The sequence below is a fragment of the Monomorium pharaonis genome, chromosome 6 (genome assembly GCF_013373865.1).
Source record: "Monomorium pharaonis isolate MP-MQ-018 chromosome 6, ASM1337386v2, whole genome shotgun sequence".
NCBI classification, from domain to species: Eukaryota; Metazoa; Arthropoda; class Insecta; order Hymenoptera; family Formicidae; genus Monomorium; species Monomorium pharaonis.
The window spans coordinates 12333452-12353584 of NC_050472.1; the positions used below are offsets into that span (position 1 = coordinate 12333452).

Below are 20133 nucleotides of genomic sequence, written 5' to 3' on the forward strand. Positions count from 1 at the left end.
TCAAGACTGATAAAAATATTGATGGATTGGTGCGTAGTTCATATGAGCAAAGAATATTACATTAATATAAAAATTATATTCAGCACCAAGATCCACTGCAGAATGTATAGGCAACTCAATTTTATTAATATGATTAAATAAAAACATTTGTTGGTCAAAGAATTAATTTACCATTATAATATTATATGTGTAATACATATATTAATATTGTATAATCTACTATTTCAAGATTACTTGCAAAATCCTTTGATACATGCTGTGAGTAGTTAATTCAATAGAAATTTCTTCCTTCAGCGATTATAAAAGACATTTACAGATACATTTACATATGTATAAGAATACAAAAATATTAAATATATTTAATTTTATGATTAAAAGGTTGATAAATTGTATATTTACTTATAAACTTATATATTAATTTAATCTTTATTTTAACACGTATTATATAAATGTTAATAAAACTTTTCAAATTTAACATATATAGAATAAATACCAAGTCTATTTAAAATAATTTGTCATAAATTTGCAGAGAGAAAAGAACTTCATTATGCAGTTCCGACGGAAACAGACGCTAATATTGAAGATGCAAAATTTCATCAAGATGTGAAGAAAGATATAACTTTGCTATCTCCAACTCTCGACAAAAATAATTTACTTGAAGTACAACTTCAATCTGGTGATGAATTGCTATCTTGGCGAAAAGGACGGATTCAGCCTCAAGCTCATATTCGCGATTCACTTCCATGGCGGAAGATACGAACAAAATCGAGAGATTCTTCATTAGATAAGCTTCAAGATTTTGAAAGCCAAATAAAACCATGGACTGAAGAAGAAATAATTTTGAAGAAAGCTCCTCTTATTACCAAGAATGTAACGACAGAAAAACTAGAAAAAGTTGAGTTGAAACCGACAAAAATTGAAAAGGATACCTACGAGTCCGGTCCAGAAGTAAACAAATTGAAATCCGTGCCTAAAGAGGCAACAAGAGTTATAACAAATAAAGAATATAAAAGCGATGATACTGCGACTGAATTTCATAGAAAACAGGATATTACTCTGTCAAAAACGTTACGTCGTTCTCATGAAACTGTATTAAAGAAAGAGAAATGTGAGCAACCAAAATCATGGACGGAAGAGCAAATTAGCTTAAAGAAAATAGAATCAAAGGCAAAAATAACTACCAAAATAGATGAAAAGAAAATTGATTTTCTCGAACAAGAGGATATTTCTTTGCTTACAGTTTCAAAAGATGAAGAAATACAAAAGGCAAAAAAAGAAAAGCTTGTTGCGGAAAAAGAAAAACAATCTAAACCTTGGATGGAGGAAAACATTGCTACTTTGAAGAAAACAAAACCGGAAAAAAAGGAAATACCTAAGGAAACGCTCAAAACCGTTGCATTGAAACCTTCACACGTAATAGAAAAAGATCTCGTTAAGTCAACTATAGATAAAACAGATTTAAAACTAATTTCAAAAGAAGAAGTTGAAACAATTTCAGCAGAAGAAGTTACGCGGATCGATGATTCTACGGAGAAAAAAGCGAGAAAAGTAAGCAAAGACATGGATAAAATAATTATAGATAGAGCAGATAAAACAAAACCATGGACGGAAGAAAAAATTATTTTGAAAAAATCTAAACTTGTTCCCTCAAAAATTGAAAAAGAAGCAATAGAAACAGTAGAACTAAAATCGTCAAAATTCATTAAATCAGTATCCCAAAAACAAAGTTTGGAAAAAATAGATTTAAAACCTGATATAGAAAGAAAAATAAATAGCGAAATCACTAGGGTCGAATATGCTGAACAAAAAGACACCACATTACTTCAAGTCTCAAATAAGATTAATGACGATATTAAGTCAAAACCGAGCACAAAAATACCATTTGTGGAAACGGAAGATATTACAATACTCGGCATTGACAAAACCGACAATATAACTGAGAAAACTAAAAAAGAAATACCGTGGGTTAGAGGCAAAAAAGCAGAGGAAAAATCAGAAATTCTACCAGAAAAAATTCATGACATTATTAACAGAAACATAATAACTGAAAAAACCGAAGTACCATGGAGATGTAAAAAGAAATCAATACAAACTGAGCAGAAATCTGAAGATGTATACTTAAAAGCCAGTAAAAAATTGAAAACATCCGAGGAAGAAGAATCAAAAGAAAAAATTATTCTAAAACCAGTAGAACAAAAAACAGCTGAAGACAAACCGGAAGAGGTTCAATTGACTTTGGGAAGAAAAATAGAAAAACCTGGAGAACCAAAATCCGAACAAGTTGTTTTAAAACCAATTAAAAAGCTTCCTAAAGAAATAGAATTAAAGAAAGATATCACATTAAAACCAGTAAAAAAGGAAATAGTTGAAGAGAAAGTAGAAAAGGTTTGTTTGAAGCCAGTGAGAAAAATAGAGAAACCAGAAGAACCGAAACCTGAGCAAATTTTATTAAAACCAGTTAGAAAGCTTCCTAAAGAGGGAGAATCAAAGGAAGAAGTCACATTGAAACCAGTAGAAAAAGAAAAAGTTGAAGTGAAACCAGAAGAGGTTCGTTTGAAGCCAGAGAGAAAAATTGAGAAACCAGAAGAACCGAAACCTGAGCAAATTTTATTAAAACCAGTTAAAAAGCTTCCTAAAGAGGAAGAATCAAAGGAAGAAGTCACATTGAAACCAGTAGAAAAGGAAAAAGTTGGACTGAAACCAGAGGAGGTTCGTTTGAAGCCAGTGAGAAGAATAGAGAAAGCAGAAGAACCGAAACCTGAGCAGATTTTATTAAAACCAGTTAGAAAGCTTCCTAAAGAGGGAGAATCAAAGGAAGAAGTCACATTGAAACCAGTAGAAAAAGAAAAAGTTGAAGTGAAACCAGAAGAGATTCGTTTGAAGCCAGAGAGAAAAATTGAGAAACCAGAAGAACCGAAACCTGAGCAAATTTTATTAAAACCAGTTAAAAAGCTTCCTAAAGAGGAAGAATCAAAGGAAGAAGTCACATTGAAACCAGTAGAAAAGGAAAAAGTTGGACTGAAACCAGAGGAGGTTCGTTTGAAGCCAGTGAGAAGAATAGAGAAAGCAGAAGAACCGAAACCTGAGCAGATTTTATTAAAACCAGTTAGAAAGCTTCCTAAAGAGGGAGAATCAAAAGAAGAAGTCACATTGAAACCGGTAGAAAAGGAAAAAGTTGAAGTGAGACCAGAAGAGGTTCGTTTGAAGCCAATGAGAAAGATAGAGAAACCAGAAGAACCGAAACCTGAGCAAATTTTATTAAAACCAGTTAGAAAACTTCCTAAAAAGGAAGAATTAAAAGAAGAAGTCACATTGAAATCAATAGAAAAGGAAGAAGTTGAAATGAAACCGGAGGAGGTTTGTTTGAAGTCAGTAAGAAAAATAGAGAAACCAGAAGAACCGAAACCTGAGCAGATTTTATTAAAACCAGTTAGAAAGCTTCCTAAAGAGGAAAAATCAAAGGAAGAAGTCACATTGAAACCAGTAGAAAAGGAAAAAGTTGAAGTGAAACCGGAAGAGGTTCGTTTGAAGCCAGTGAGAAAAATAGAGAAACCAGAAGAACCGAAACCCGAGCAGATTTTATTAAAACCGGTTAGAAAGCTTGCTAAAAAGGAAGAATTAAAAGACGAAGTCACATTGAAACCAATAGAAAAGGAAAAAGTTGAAATGAAACCGGAGGAGGTTCGTTTGAAGCCAGTAAGAAAAATAGAGAAACCAGAAGAACCGAAACCTGAGCAGATTTCATTAAAACCAGTTAGAAAGCTTCCTAAAGAAGAAAAACCAAAGAAAGAAGTCACATTAAAACCAGTAGAAAAGGAAAAAGTTGAAGTGAAACCGGAAGAGGTTCGTTTGAAGCCAGTGAGAAAAATAGAGAAACCAGAAAAACCGAAACCTGAGCAGATTTTATTAAAACCAGTTAGAAAGCTTCCTGAAGAGGAAGACTCAAAGGAAAAAGTCACATTGAAACCAGTAGAGAAGGAAAAAGTTGAAGTGAAACCGGAAGAGGTTCGTTTGAAGCCAGTGAGAAAAATAGAGGAACCAGAGAAACCGAAACCCGAGCAGATTTTATTAAAACCAGTTAGAAAACTTTCTAAAGAGGAAGAATCAAAGGAAGAAGTTACATTAAAACCAGTAGAAAAGAAAAAAGTTGAAGTGAAACCAGAGGAGGTTCGTTTGAGGCCAGTGAAAAAAATAGAGGAACCAGAAGAACCGAAACTTGAGCAGATTTTATTAAAACCAGTTAGAAAGCTTCCTAAAGAGGAAGAATCAAAGGAAGAAGTTACATTGAAACCAGTAGAGAAAGAAAAAGTTGAAGTGAAACCGGAAGAGGTTCGTTTGAAGCCAGTGAGAAAATCAGAGAAACCAGAGGAACCAAAACCCGAGCAGATTTCATTAAAACCAGTTGGAAAGCTTCCTAAAGAGGAAGAATCAAAGGAAGAAGTCACATTAAAACCAGTAGAAAAGGAAAAAGTTGAAGTGAAACCAGAGGAGGTTTGTTTGAAGCCAGTGAGAGAAATAGAGGAACCAGAAGAACCAAAACCTGAGCAGATTTTATTAAAACCAGTTAAAAAGCTTCCTAAAGAGGAAGAATCAAAGGAAAAAGTCACATTGAAACCAGTAGAGAAGGAAAAAGTTGAAGTGAAACCGGAAGAGGTTCGTTTGAAGCCAGTGAGAAAAGCAGAGAAACCAGAGGAACCGAAACCCGAGCAGATTTCATTAAAACCAGTTAGAAAGCTTCCTAAAGAGGAAGAATCAAAGGAAGAAGTCACATTAAAACCAGTAGAAAAGGAAAAAGTTGAAGTGAAACCGGAAGAGGTTCGTTTGAAGCCAGTGAGAAAAATAGAGGAACCAGAGGAACCAAAACCCGAGCAGATTTTATTAAAACCACTTAGAAAACTTCCTAAAGAGGAAGAATCAAAGGAAGAAGTTACATTAAAACCAGTAGAAAAGAAAAAAGTTGAAGTGAAACCAGAGGAGGTTCGTTTGAAGCCAGTGAAAAAAATAGAGGAACCAGAAGAACCGAAACTTGAGCAGATTTTATTAAAACCAGTTAGAAAGCTTCCTAAAGAGGAAGAATCAAAGGAAGAAGTCACATTGAAACCAGTAGAGAAAGAAAAAGTTGAAGTGAAACCGGAAGAGGTTTGTTTGAAGCCAGTGAGAAAAGCAGAGAAACCAGAGGAACCGAAACCCGAGCAGATTTCATTAAAACCAGTTAGAAAGCTTCCTAAAGAGGAAGAATCAAAGGAAGAAGTCACATTAAAACCAGTAGAAAAGGAAAAAGTTGAAGTGAAACCAGAGGAGGTTCGTTTGAAGCCAGTGAGAGAAATAGAGGAACCAGAAGAACCGAAACCTGAGCAGATTTTATTAAAACCAGTTAGAAAGCTTCCTAAAGAGGAAGAATCAAAGGAAGAAGTCACATTGAAACCAGTAGAGAAAGAAAAAGTTGAAGTGAAACCGGAAGAGGTTCGTTTGAAGCCAGTGAGAAAAGCAGAGAAACCAGAGGAACCGAAACCCGAGCAGATTTTATTAAAACCAGTTAGAAAGTTTCCTAAAAAAGAAGAGTCAAAGGAAGAAGTCACATTGCAACCAGTAGAGAAGGAAAAAGTTGAAGTGAAACCGGAGGATATATGTTTTAAACCAGTGAGAAAAATTGAGAAACCAGAAGAACCGAAACCTGAGCAAATTTTATTAAAACCAGTTAAAAAGCTTCCTGAAGATAAAGAATCAAAAACAGAAGTCATATTGAAACCTGCAGAAAAGGAGAAAGTTGAAGAGAAACCGGAAGAGGTTCGATTAAAGCCAATGAGAAGAATAAAGAAACCAGAAGAACCGAAATCTGAGCAAATTGTATTAAAACCAGTTAGGAAATTTTATAATGAAGAAGAATCAAAGAATGAAATGACTTTAAAATTAGTTGCAAAAGATGAAGTTAAAGAAAAAGCAGAAGAAGTTCAATTAAAACCAATGAAAAAGGTAGACACACCCGGTAAATCAAAACCGGAAAATATTTCATTAAAATCCGAAAGATATGTCCCAAGAAAAAAAATGACAAAGGAAGAAATTATGTTAGAATCAATAGAAAAGAAAGAATCCTCTGAAATTAATTTGTCACCAGTACCTAAAACGGTGACAGGAATGATAGATGTTAAACCTATTGAGGAGAAGCCAACAGAGATAACCGAAACTTCTTGGCGGCGTAAACGAACAAAGAAGGTCGTTGATTTCAGGGAGGAAGTTACAGTAGTGCCTATCGATCAAGAAGAATCTGTTACAGAGGTTTGTGAAGAAAGAGAGACAATGGTAATTGCCACCAAGGGTACTGAAGATCAAGCTGCAAGAAAGATAGAATCTATGTCATTGCCTAATGAAGATAAGACCGAAGAAGTAATTGCAATAAATGAAATTTTATGGAGAAAGAAGATACAAGAAAGTTCAAACATGGAAGAAGAAAAAGAAATAGTTATGTTAAAACCCATTGAAAAAGTAGTAGAATTAGAGTCAAAAATTGAATCATCCAAAATACATGCGTTAGTTCCCGTAAAAGATGAGAAATTATCTAAGGAAGTTGAAGTAAAATTAATAGGTAAAGAAAAAATGACGGATGAAGAATTTACGGAGGAAGATAATGTTATTGAACTGAAATCTGAACAGATTGCGGAACAAGTTGCAAAAGAAATCGAGAAAGTCATTATTGAATCAGACACAAAATCTGAAGTAAAAGGAAAAGTACTCGAAGAAATCACTTCTAATATTATTGAAAAAGAAATTGTAGAAAATATCAAATTACAAGATGAGACAGATATTACGCAAGTGGAAGACCGTAAGAGAAAACGCAAGCGACGTCAGGTTGACATAACAATTACAGATAAAGATAAAACTGTTGCTCCAAGATTTATTCAAAAGTTACAACCTGTTATCGCTGAGTTAGAAAAATCTGCTAAATTTACGTGTACTATCATAGGAAATCCATTTCCTGAAATTTCTTGGTACAAAAATGAACAAGAACTCCATGCAAGCGAAAAGTATACCATGACTATATTTGAGACAACGGCAACCTTAGAAATAACAAAAATTAAAGAAAAAGATGCTGGAATGTATTCTTGTAGAGCATCTAATCCAGCTGGCGTAGCAACATCCACTGTCAATCTTGTGATATTTGGTAATAATGTTATCAAATTTATATATCATATTGTACTTATCTTTGAATTTTGTATACATTAACACTAATAATCTAATAACGCTGCTCGTTAGCTCTGTATTGATTATACTCTAATTTTTTAATTTCTTGCCTTTATTAACGTACTTTATTTTTAATTTTTAAAAAACGTAATTTTTTTTATTGTTAGTTTTATATTTTTATGTTTATATTAACTTATCAAAAAGGTTTGTTTCTTATTATCCTTATTTTACCGAGATATGTGAAAAAGTGTGCGATCTGAATCGTGATCTGTTTAGGGAGTCATTGATACTTACAAATAAAGTAACTCCTTTGACGGCATTGATGCCATATGGCGCGGAAAACTGTTGTGCCTCTGTGGACATTGACGCCATATGGCGCATATCGTTTTGTTTTCAATTGACGAATTTGATTTTTATAAAAATTGATAAGAGTTTTTTGAGTCGCTAAGTATAAAATTAAAATAAAAAAAAATCCAAATTTAAAATGGCGGTCTCAATATTTTCAGAAAACCAAAATCTATTTAATTGATAAAATCTAGTGTTTGTAGATTTTGTAGGTCACTGAATACAAAATCAAAATAGAAAATATTCAAATTTAACATTGCGGATCCAATATAGCTGTCAAAAAATCCAAAATCTATTTGATTGGTGAAATATGCTATTTGAGGATTTTGTAAGTTACTGAATATGAAGAAAAATAAATTGCTACCTCAAATTCGAAATCAGCGGTCAAAAAACTTAAATATCTGGTATTATAAAAATTTGATCTTTTCTTTTCTCACAAGGGAACGGACAGAACTGTCCCTCACCGATTTTAATGAGCTTTGGATATGTTGTAGAACATAAGAAAATATTAGACCCATATTTTTTTTTATCTGCGTATCTCGACGTTTAGGGGTTAAAACCACCCCTCGAAAAAAACGCATTTTTTCGTTTTTTGCGAATATCTTTGAAAATATAAGGTTTATGAAAAAATGTTTTATACAAAAGTTTTATGGTATTTTATACTCTTTACAATAGTATATTTATATTTTTTAAAAATTTCAAATTTTTTAATTTATCCCACCCCCCACCCCTTTTTTTCAACATTTAAAAAATTTTGTAACGACAAAAATTAAAGAGCATTAAAAGCCGAATCCACCCATATATAATAACATATGGGTTCCATCATTCTCAATTATTAGCAAAACGAAACAGTAATCTCGCACTATAGGTGCCGCGCTAGAAGTAGTGTTGCGTTATTTCTTTAGTCGCGTCACACTCAATAACTGCCTCTTCTGCGTATATTTTTATATTAAAACATAAAAATGGATTAATCTTAATTATATAATACGCAACGTATTACACGATATAAAGCATGAATGAAAGATGTACAATCAAAGATCTCCTTCCTATTACTAATGGATATTTTATTGAAGCCTCACGTGATGCGCTTGCGCGAAAACAACCGGTCCCTTTATCAACACTGATATTAAAGTTATTTGTCTGTGTCGCATGCAAAATGTATATATACATCCGTATAAATGTATTTTCAAACTTCAAATTAAATTAAATTATATACTTATATACTTATATTATCTTTATTATCAGAGCGTGCTACGTGCATATAGTGTAAATAATATAATTATGCAAATAGTTATTGCAGTTTATGTTTTATATTTTTCTCTTGATATTATATATTTTGTTATATTGTATTTGCAGTTTTAAATGTTAAAAAATATTTTGCTTCATATTAATTTATATTCGCATTTGTAACAATGAAAATGTACGTAGGCACATACGTATATATATGCTACTTTTGTTATATATATGCATTTATGCTTTATATCGTGTAATACGTTGCGTATTATATAATTAAGATTAATCCATTTTTATGTTTTAATATAAAAATATACGCAGAAGAGGCAGTTATTGAGTGTGACGCGACTAAAGAAATAACGCAACACTACTTCTAGCGCGGCACCTATAGTGCGAGATTACTGTTTCGTTTTGCTAATAATTGAGAATGATGGAACCCATATGTTATTATATATGGGTGGATTCGGCTTTTAATGCTCTTTAATTTTTGTCTTTACCAAATTTTTAAAATGTTGAAAAAAAGGGGTGGAGGGTGGGATAAATTAAAAAATTTGATATTTTTAAAAAATATAAATATACTGTTGTAAAGAGTATAAAATGCCATAAAACTTTCGTATAGAACATTTTTTTATAAACCTTATATTTTCAAAGATATTCGTAAAAAACAAAAAAATGCGTTATTTTCGAGGGGTGGTTTCAACCTCTAAATGTCGAGATACGCAGATAAAAAAAAATATGGGTCTAATATTTTCTTATGTTCTACAACATATCCGAAGCTCATTAAAATCGGTGAGGGACAATTCTGTCCGTTCCCTTGTCAGTAAAAGAATCACATATAAAAATGTATGTGTGTATATATATATATATATATATATATATATATATATATATATATAAATCATGTTTATGCTAATTTCTTTTTGTAAAATTTTTGTTTGATATAAAAAATAAGTACTATAAAAAACAAAAACTAATTAAAAAGATAATTTTCGCATTGTTTGTGTTACAAAAGTTAAATATGAAGAAATGAAAAAAATTATCCAAATATATAATTATACTTATGATTCATATACATATATAATCATACATCGGCAATTTTTTATATTTTTTATACTTAACTTTTTGTAAAAGAGAGACAATGCAAAAATTATTTTCTTAATTAATTTTTTCAGTGTAACTATTATTTTTTTTACCCAAAAATTCTGAGATGCTTATACAAGCCGCCACTGTTGTTGATGCATAAAAAAGGAAGACATCGTTGAATTGTCCACATTGTATTTAAAAAAATTAATATATAATACAAACGTTTTGATCCATTGATTTAGATTTTCTTCAGTGTAATATTTTAAAAAATTGATTAAAGAACAGCAAGTTTAATGCCAACAATCTCAGTGTCCTCGTCAGTTTTCTCCCATAATTTATATCAGTCATTAGTAGTTAACAATTTTTTAAAAATGTCATTAAAAACTTACTAAGATGAGGAGGAAAACAAACAAATTTGACCGATCCATTGATATTTATAAAACTTAAACTAATTTATGCGACAAATTTCAAATTGAATTCAGACTGCTAATGTTTAAACATATTTACGGCGGGTATATATATTGCTGTCCCTATTTTAATATAAATATATAAATATATCTTTTACCAATAAAATACTTATTATTTTTTTATACCAAACAAAAATTTTACAAAAAAGAAACTAATATGAACAAATATGGATATATTTTATATATATTTATATATTTTTTTATATATAAAAGTTTTTACCGGGTTTTTGCCCACAGGGGCACAAATTCTATGCGCCATCGAGAGGATTAATGATGATTTATGGAACAAGTTCAAAATAGATGTATGCATGATACGCGTTTATTGTAAATACTCTAGTAATCATACGCATACATTATATAATGTTTATTTTCTTTAGAAAAAGAAGAACAGGGCGTAGCACCACATTTTTCAACGCCGATTAAACCGCTAATGATTGAAGAGCATACTCCTGCTTTATTAGAATGCGCTGTAACTGGTATGCCAATACCTGAAGTGAAATGGTATCGTGGTGAGAAAGAACTAAAACCAAATGAAAGAATCGAGATAGCTTTTAATCCAACTACTGGAGAAGCTAAATTAAAAATTTTAGAACCAATATCCGAAGACGAAACGATTTATCGCGTTCATGCTATAAATAAATACGGCCACGCTGAATGCAGAGCTAATTTAGTAATCAATAACATCATTAAAGAAAGCAAACCAGTTATTCTTAAAGCACCGCGAATTACATTACCTTTGCCTGCACTGATAGCTGAATGCGGAAAACCTTTGAAGCTTATAGCTGATTTTGAAGGCATACCAAAACCGGAAATTAAATGGTTCCGCAATGGTATTGAAATTACACCGAGTAACAGATGCAAGATAAATATTTCTGAAAGTACATCCGAATTAAATATAACAGAAATAACAAACAAAGATAGCGGCAAATATGAGATAAGAGTTCAAAATGAAGCTGGTGAAGCAAGAAGCTCGAGTTCCGTTATCGTTAAAGAACGCAAAGATTCTACGAGCAATGTAATAGCACCAATGTTTGTGAAACCTATTCAGCCTCAATTTGTTGCAGAAGGAGAAGTTGTTATTATGGAAGCACGAGTAGAATCATATCCAGCAGCATCCTTTCAATGGTTTTATGAAAGCAAACCTCTTGAGGTATATTCTCAATTTTTTACGCTTATTTAAAATTAAAACCTTTAATTGTTACATAGACTAATATGTATATTATACAAAATTTCATAAAATTAATAGAAGATTTAATTTGTGTTGTAGTCGACACCACAGGTAAGAATCGTAACTCAAGAGAATCGATCGATCTTAATGGTGAAAGAAACCACATCAGAACTTGCTGGTAATTACACATGTCGTGCTGAGAACGTTAGTGGCTCAGTCTCTTGTACGGCCACTGTTAACGTAACGGATATAACATGGGAAAAGGCAATTGAATTAATTTCACCAACGTTTATTAAGAGATTGTCACCCATAAAAGTTATGGATGGTGAAAGTGTCAATTTAACCTGCGTTGTTGAAGGAAAACCAACACCCAGAGTAGAATGGTATCATAATAATGTGCCAGTTAAAGAAGGCAAAGAAATTACAATTGTTCAGGATATAGAGGGTATTTGCAGCTTAGCTATTACCGAAGTATTCCCAGAAGATGCTGGAGAGTATACTTGTCGTGCTGTAAATTTTGTTGGAGAAGCTGTCTGCACGTCATCGCTCATTGTTGAAGGTATGTGTGTCATTAAACGCGAATAGTTATATATACTCTGTATGGCGAGAAAGTATAAATAAAACACGCATTAATAAGGTAGAATAGAGTAACCACAGTATAAGTAAGAACAGTAGGGTCACTCACAAGGGAACTGACGGAAGTGTTGCTCACCGATTTTAATGCGCTTTGGATATGCTGTAGAACATAAAATAATATTAGACTCATATTTTTTTAGCGGCCTATCTCGACGTTTAGTGATTGAAAACCACCCCTCGAAAATAACGCATTTTTTTGTTTCTGGCGAATATCTGTAAAAATATAGGGTTTATGAAAAAATGTTTTATACAAAAGTTTTATGGCATTTTATATTCTTTACAATGGTATATTCATATTTTTTAAAAATTTCAAATTTTTAATTTCTCCTTACTCTCATCCCCTTTTTGCAACATTTTGAAAATTTTGTAAGAACAAAAATTAAAGAGCATTAAAAGCCGAATCCATTCATATATAATGTTATGAGTGACACACTCATACCGATAATAAAGGTGTCAGTAGCACCGATGACGTAAGTTGGTCAGCTGCAACGGTCCGCGCAATCCGCTCGACAATTAACGCGAGGTTCCGCGCAATCCGCTCGACAATTAACGCAATGCTCCTTAGACAGCACTTGCTGTCTAAGCAAGATTTTGGAATATTGACCGATTTACGCCCTCACGCAATCCTCCCCTTCTCTCGATCCGACTACCAAATTTACAGATATATAAACTGCCAAAAGAAAGTGAGGGACGGATCGATCCGAAGCGACAAACCGAGCTAACACACGACACTCTGCTTTGCGGGGTCGTGTATCGCCGACACAAAACATTGTAATAGATACAACCACGACATTCTGCTTTGCGGGGTCGTGGACAGTGCACTTATAGACTCGACACTCTGCCTTGCGGGGTCGCGATCTAACCGCACACTGTAAAAACAGACATAATAAAAGTACTCAACACAAAGAGTAGTGTGTAGTGACTAAATACCCTTCTCGCGAGATCTCTGGCAGCGATCGCTAACGTACTCCCAACGAGGGGTACAACAATAATAATGCCCACATAGAAATTGGCATCCAGTGGATGTCCAATGGACGTCCATTAAACCTCCATAGATCCATGGGACGTCTATGTCCATGGTGGAAGTCAGATGGACGTCCATTAGAGGTCTAGTAAACTTCCTTAGCTCCATTTGAGGTTTATTACCTCCATGGCTCCATTGAAGGTTTACCTTCATGGCGGAAGTTAAATAAACGTCCATTAAAGATCCAATAAACTTCCATGGCTCCATTGGAGGTTTACCTCCATAGCGGAAGTTAGATAGACATCCATTAGGGATCCATTAAACATCCATAGCTCCATTGGATGTTTTCTTCTATGGTGGAAGTTAGATAGACATCTATTAGGGATCCACTAAACTTCCATAGCTTTATGGAACATTTACTTCCATGATAGAAGTTAGACAGACGTCCATTAAGGATCCATTAAACTTCCATAGCTCTATAGAACATTTACTTCCATGATGGAAGTTAGACGTCCATTAGGGATCCATTAAACTTCCATAGCTGTATGGAACATTTACTTCCATGGTGAAAGTTACTCAGACAACACGCTTGTCAGAATAAAAACTTTAAGAGAATTTTTTTTAAAAAACATTTATATATCTTGGAAATGATGTCAAAATGGTAACATTTATCAGAGACGTTTACTAAGAAAGGTCTTCGAGATATCTCATTGAAGAGTTTCATTTAAGTTTCTTGAAATGTTATCCTTATGACATCAGCTAAATGATATCAGCTTAATATCTTATAAAAGATATCCCAATGCTGTCCGATTTTTGAGCCGTTCATGCACGTCGTAGTTGACTCAGAAATCACACAACACTATAACATTCTGAATGAGAGATCCATTTGATATTTAAAAAAATTATCATAAAGATATAATGTTTTCAAAAATAACGGTTTGTCTACAATTACTGTGCACAAAAAATGCACAAAGTCTAATTCATCGTGTACTGAACAAGAACAGGATAATAAATATACTATTCAATTTTTCTTAGAATATATGATCTGTATAGTTAACCATCTAATTAACCATTTGAACGCTTCAAAGAATTAATGCTAAATAGATCGCAATTTTCATCAAATTATTAAGGTTATGGAAAAAGATAAATTTAACAATGAAATTAATAAGTAAATAAATTAATACTATTTATTTTTAATATGTTTTGCAAAATTTAATTGCTTTTATTAAAAATAATATAATTGCGTCAGTTTATAACATCTAGGTATATGTAGACAATAACAAGTACCCATATCGATGAGTCAAGTTGGCGTAGCAGATAGAGTACAAGGTTCGTAATCCTAAGGTCCCGGGTTCAAAACTCACCAGCGGCAAGTAAGAATAAAATAAAATAAAATTTAAATTTAATTAATTAATAAAAATTTGTCCTAAATTTAATATGTACCATTGATAAAAATAATTTAAAAAAATGAAATTTTTATTTTAAATTTTTATTTTGTCAATCATCTATCGAGGCTCCATGAAACCTTTACTAAAATGATCCACAAAACATCCGCCAATCATCCACCGAGGTTTTGTGAAGCCTCTATTAATGATCCATGAAACGTCCGTCAGTCATCCATCGAGGCTCCGTGAAGCCTCTATTAGTGATCCACACAACGTCTAATAGACCTCTTTGACGACCTCTAATGGAGGTCTAATGGACGTCTACAATGCGGAACTGTGGATTTCTAATGGCTCTATATTGGACATCTAATGGACGTCCACTAGAAGTTTAAACTTCCATGGCAGACGTCCATTAGACGTCTACTGGAGGTTTTATTTCTATGTGGGTGTATGGATTCCACCATTCCTAATTATTGGCAAAACGAGATGATAATCTCGTGCTATAAGCACCGCGCTAGAAATAGTGTTGCATTGTTTCTTTAGTCGCGTCACACTCAATAATTGCCTCTTCAGCGTATATTTTTGTATTAGAACATAAAAACAGAGTAACCTTAATTACGTAATACCCAACATATTACACGTATATACAAGTATTAAGTATAATTGCATATATATAACAAATGTAACATATATACGTATGTGCGTACGTACATTTTCATTATTACAAATGCGAATGTAGATTAATATAAAGCAAAATATATTTTTAATATTGAAAAATACTAATATAATATAACAAAATATCATATCAAGGGAAAAGTATAAAATAACTGCATATAAACTGCAATAATTATTTGCATAATTATATTGTTTGCACTATATGCATATAGCATACTTTGATAATAAAAATAATATAATATAATTTAATTTAATAAGCTTGAAATATTAATTAAAAAATATTATGAAGCAAAAATAAAAGAAAGTATACAGGAAAAGGGAAAAGAGGTTAGAATAATTGTTATAAACATAATTTTATACAAATAAAAATTTTATCAAGCAGACGTAAAAGAATATCAATATTTGTTGTATGAATAAGGAAAACTGCTAAAATCTTACTAGTGTTAATAATCTAGAAACACATCTTTTTTCAAGAAATCAATACAGAAATCAATTTTATTTCACAATCAGAATTTGTTTATAAATGTCTTCTATTTATGGCATATATTCATTACAAAGATAATGTTCATGGAAAAAATGTGTTATACAAAGCAATTTTCTACACCAAGAACAAGTTATTATGGCTATTTCATCACAATGATCGCATTTTACTTTAGAATTTTTTTTTAAACAAAAGTCTACTAGTGTTTCAAATTCTATTAATATAGCCTGCAGGTATTCATTGTATACATTCTGTATCCATTTTTAGTTCACGCATATTTGAATACATTTTGAAATTTGGGCGACAAAAATTAATGATGTGTTAATAATTGTAATTTCAAGATATTATTTCTATTATGAAGATCTAAAGCCAGATCCAACAACATAATAGTACACTGAGAAAACAAATTGCTAGATACAAATAAATATTTCTTTGAATATTTAAAACAAGTAAGTTTTCTATAATTGAAGAAAATATTACTTGTTTGAAATAAATATTATTGATTTTCTATAAAATATGTTATTAGAACTATTCAAAGAAATATTTATTTGAATCTAGTATTTTTTTCCTCAGTGTATCAGAAAAGTATTTAATAAAATTTTTTCACAACGGAAATCGTTTGATGGCTATATTTTTCCCACTGTACCGGCCGGAATAGTTAAGAAAATAATATCTGTTGCAGAATCTGGTTTAGTTTCTGAAATTATGTTAGGACAATGTCTACTCCATAAATCTAACAACAAGACTAATTATGGCCCGACATTTGGAAAAAAAAACCTTTAGCCAAGTTTTTACATTAGTTTGATTTGATGTTAATTTGCCTGATTTTGAAGCCGTAACAAAGATATTAGACACGTTGAATAATGTTTTTTGTACTCTCGGATCAAACGTTTCTGTAATTTATTTTAATACTATAAAGTATAAAAAGAGGTGATAATAATCTGCCATCAGCCGAAATAGTCGATTATATAGCTATACGTAGTTGCTGATATAGACTGTACTACAGCTTCTACATTTTTAATATCTTTTTGAGCTAAAGTACGACCAGAATAAAATTCTAACTGAAATCCACTCTGATCCGAATTATAAATATTTTCCACACCATATCGATTAATATAATATTGTAATAAATGTGTCGCAATTATTTTTTAAATCAGGTTTTGATAGTAGAGACCTTTTTGTAACAAATTTTGTTATTTTTCTAGACACAATATTATGTGTTCTTTTAAATCTTTGTACCCGTCTCTGAAGCTTTGAATCCCGCCGCATTTTTTTTTTGCTCGAGACACTCATCGAGCGATTTCAATGTCATGAATGATGATTTTTCTTTCAAGTGCTTCATTAAAATGATCTAATGTGTATTCATAAATTTTTTTAATTTTTCCAGCTTACTATCACTTTGAATAATTTGGTTTTCCTATCGTCGTAATTGTCGTATCGATGTAACTTTTTTAAATTTTTGCTTAACTCCTTGAAGCGATCTTGGTTTTGTCTTATCGCTTTTTCAGTATTCCACAGCTTGCCTTTTATAGTCAGTTGATATTGTTTCTTCAACTAAATCGCAAATCACTTCTTTTGGAAAATAGATTTTTTCTTTATCCGCCTCTAATAAATCCACTTTTTATGCTTCTGGAACCTCAAACTCATCGTGAAAATCTAAAGTTTTTTCTTCGTTAAATTGAAATTGCTCATTAATTTTTCTTTCTAATAGCATATGTTCAATTTTTACATTTATTTGTCTTTTTTGCGAAATTATCGGAATTTATCGGATAATCCATTAAAGGTCATAAGTAAAAATTTCACATTATATGGATTAAATTGAAGCATGCTGTAATCTTAAAATTGAATATATATATATATATATATATATATATCTCAATCCATATAGGTACTTATAATTCTTTGGAGTGAGTCCCAGATGCGTACAGTAATAAACGGAAACAGCAAGCTAAGTGAAACAGACACAGTAACAAACGGACACAGACCAAACGGACACAGTAATAAACGGACACAGTGCGAAACGGACACAGTAACAAACGGACACAGTGCGAAACGGACACAGTAACAAACGGACACAGACCAAATGCGCACAGAGCGAAACGGACACAGTGCGAAACGGACACAGACCAAATGCGCACAGAGCGAAACAGACACAGTGCGAAACGGACACAGACCAAATGCGCACACTGCACATGCGCACGGACCAAATGCATACACGGAAAGTCGCAAACCCATGTGATGCAGTGAATGCTTTGCACGCACACACAAACACACACACACACACACGGGGGGGTGCAAGGGGGGCCTTTGGCCCCCCTCCCGCACCCACCCCGTCCAAGTCGCTAACCTATGTGGACTTTACTCTGCTTGCAATGTACATGGATTGCATTTGGTCCTTGCGCACGTGCAGTGTGCGCATGTGCAGTGTGCGCATTTGGTCCGTGTGCATTTGGTCCGTGCGCATTTGGTCTGTGTCCGTTTCGCTCTGTGCGCATTTGGTCTGTGTCCGTTTGTTACTGTGTCCGTTTCGCACTGTGTCCGTTTCGCTCTGTGCGCATTTGGTCTGTGTCCGTTTGTTACTGTGTCCGTTTGGTCTGTGTCCGTTTGTTACTGTGTCCGTTTCACTCAGCCTGCTGTGTCCGTTTATTACTGTGCGCATCTGGGACGCTCCCATCCTTTGTACGAGAGGGTGCTGTTAGCGCACGGTGCGATAGCACACATAAAGATTTAGTAAATTCGCGATAGCGCACATCCCGATAGCGCATGTCCCGATATCGCACAGTAAAAAAAGCATATTAGCCCGATAACGTACAAAGTAAAAACTACACTATCCCGATAACACACAACCCGATAGCGCACAATCCCGATAGCGCTCATTCCGATAGCGCACATCGCGATAGCGCATATCTCAATAGCGTGAGTGAGTCCCAGATACGCACAGATCAAAATGGATACAGCAGGCTGAATAAAACGGACACAGTGTCAACCAGACAGAAATAAATTTGTGCAAAATTGTCAATAAAACATGCCTTTTATAGGCATGTAGTGTTTACTAAATGTAGTCAAATATAAACAGGCGAGAGAGGGGAGTATGGGTGGACCTCGCTACGCTACCTTAAATTAATAAAATAATAGTTAAAAGATAATGTCAAATTTGTAATCTGAGAAAAAGTAAAAAAAAACTGAGTAAAAAGAGAACACAGATAAGAATGAAAAGCTATTGAGCTATTTACTATGGATGTATGAGATGAAATATTTACTTTTAGTTTATGCTTGATGTATGTCTCGATCAATCCACAATGTTCAAGTGTTAAATTGATTCTGGTTGTAAAATTCGGCTAATATTGTTCTTATATGTAAGCGCGTTACTTATACTTTTTCCTAACTTCGTGTGATTTTATTGTTGTTCTTAAGTCTGTCTAAAATGACAAAATAAGATTCATCTAACAGTTCGGTATCTGTTTAAATTGAGACCGTATAATTGCTCTTTGATGTACAACATTTCTGTGATCAATCTTCTATAATAGTTCACTCTGTGATGTAATTGTTTTATAACTCAACTCTTTGTTTCTTTAATTCATTCATTTATTTATAGTTTATTAATTTATTTCATACGTATGTTAAATTACTGCTAAGAAAGACTAAGTAAGTCAAAACGTACAGTTTATTGATTTGCTTTATAATCATAAATTCCACTAAATTTTTATACCTTAATTTGCTCGTTTCTGGCCTTTATTTAGTTTATTTTATTTAACTATGTTGTTAACAAATTGTTCTTCAATATCGATAATCTGTGTCTCCTAAAAGGATTTTTTATTTATTCAGCCAATATTTATTTGTTATTACCTACTTGGCTTTACATATTTTTCTTTAAAAGAGGTAACGGTGCTTCCAAACATCTAGTAATGTTCTGCCTTTTTACTATCGTAATGTTCTGACTTTTTACTATCGTAAAAGTGTACAACTTGATAAATACTTACCGTGAAAAGTGGAAAAATGTACTCGTAACGCGAAACCGAATCGTTCGACGGGTATTTGAATAATTATCGATATTTTTGTGATCTTGCGTTATCTGTCACTGGCATTGACGGATAATATGGTGAAAGTTACTCCTACGCAAAACGGACAAAAATTCATCTGTTTCATTTATGTTTTCTTGCCGTACAGAGTATAATTATAGATAGCTGTCTGTTTTACAAAATTTATTTTTAGCGTACGAGTATGTGCCTGATTCAGAAATTGCATCTTCAATTGTCGCAACATCACTTACCACAGGACCAAGCGAATCGGAAGAAGATCTTTTATCTCCGAAAGTAAATATAATTTAATAATTCAACAATAAAATTGTGCTTAATGCAACGCATTGCAAATGTTAAGTACTAAAATTTATTTTGTCTCAAGGAAATTCCTATCTTCGACACTGATGTAGAAGAATCCGTACCAGAGATAATTAAAAAGCTTCCTCAGTTAATTCCTACCAAAGATGGGGAATTAACTAGGTATGAACACATGCATAT

At 32.7% G+C, this 20133-nt stretch overlaps 1 protein-coding gene across 12 annotated transcripts in view; it reads left to right on the plus strand.

Moving 5' to 3' along the window:
• Positions 1–20133, plus strand: part of LOC105839056 (titin) — a 221105-nt gene that overhangs the window by 79392 nt on the left and 121580 nt on the right. For 11 of the 12 annotated variants that reach the window (XM_036288720.1, XM_036288726.1, XM_036288723.1 and 8 more), the window contains 5 exons: positions 530–7159; positions 10685–11457; positions 11575–12034; positions 19829–19929; positions 20018–20115. The exons of the other annotated variant lie outside the window; for it this stretch is intronic. In XM_036288720.1, coding sequence (XP_036144613.1) covers positions 530–7159; positions 10685–11457; positions 11575–12034; positions 19829–19929; positions 20018–20115 — 8062 coding nt within the window. The remainder of the gene's footprint in view (positions 1–529; positions 7160–10684; positions 11458–11574; positions 12035–19828; positions 19930–20017; positions 20116–20133) is intronic. 12 annotated transcript variants of the gene reach the window in all.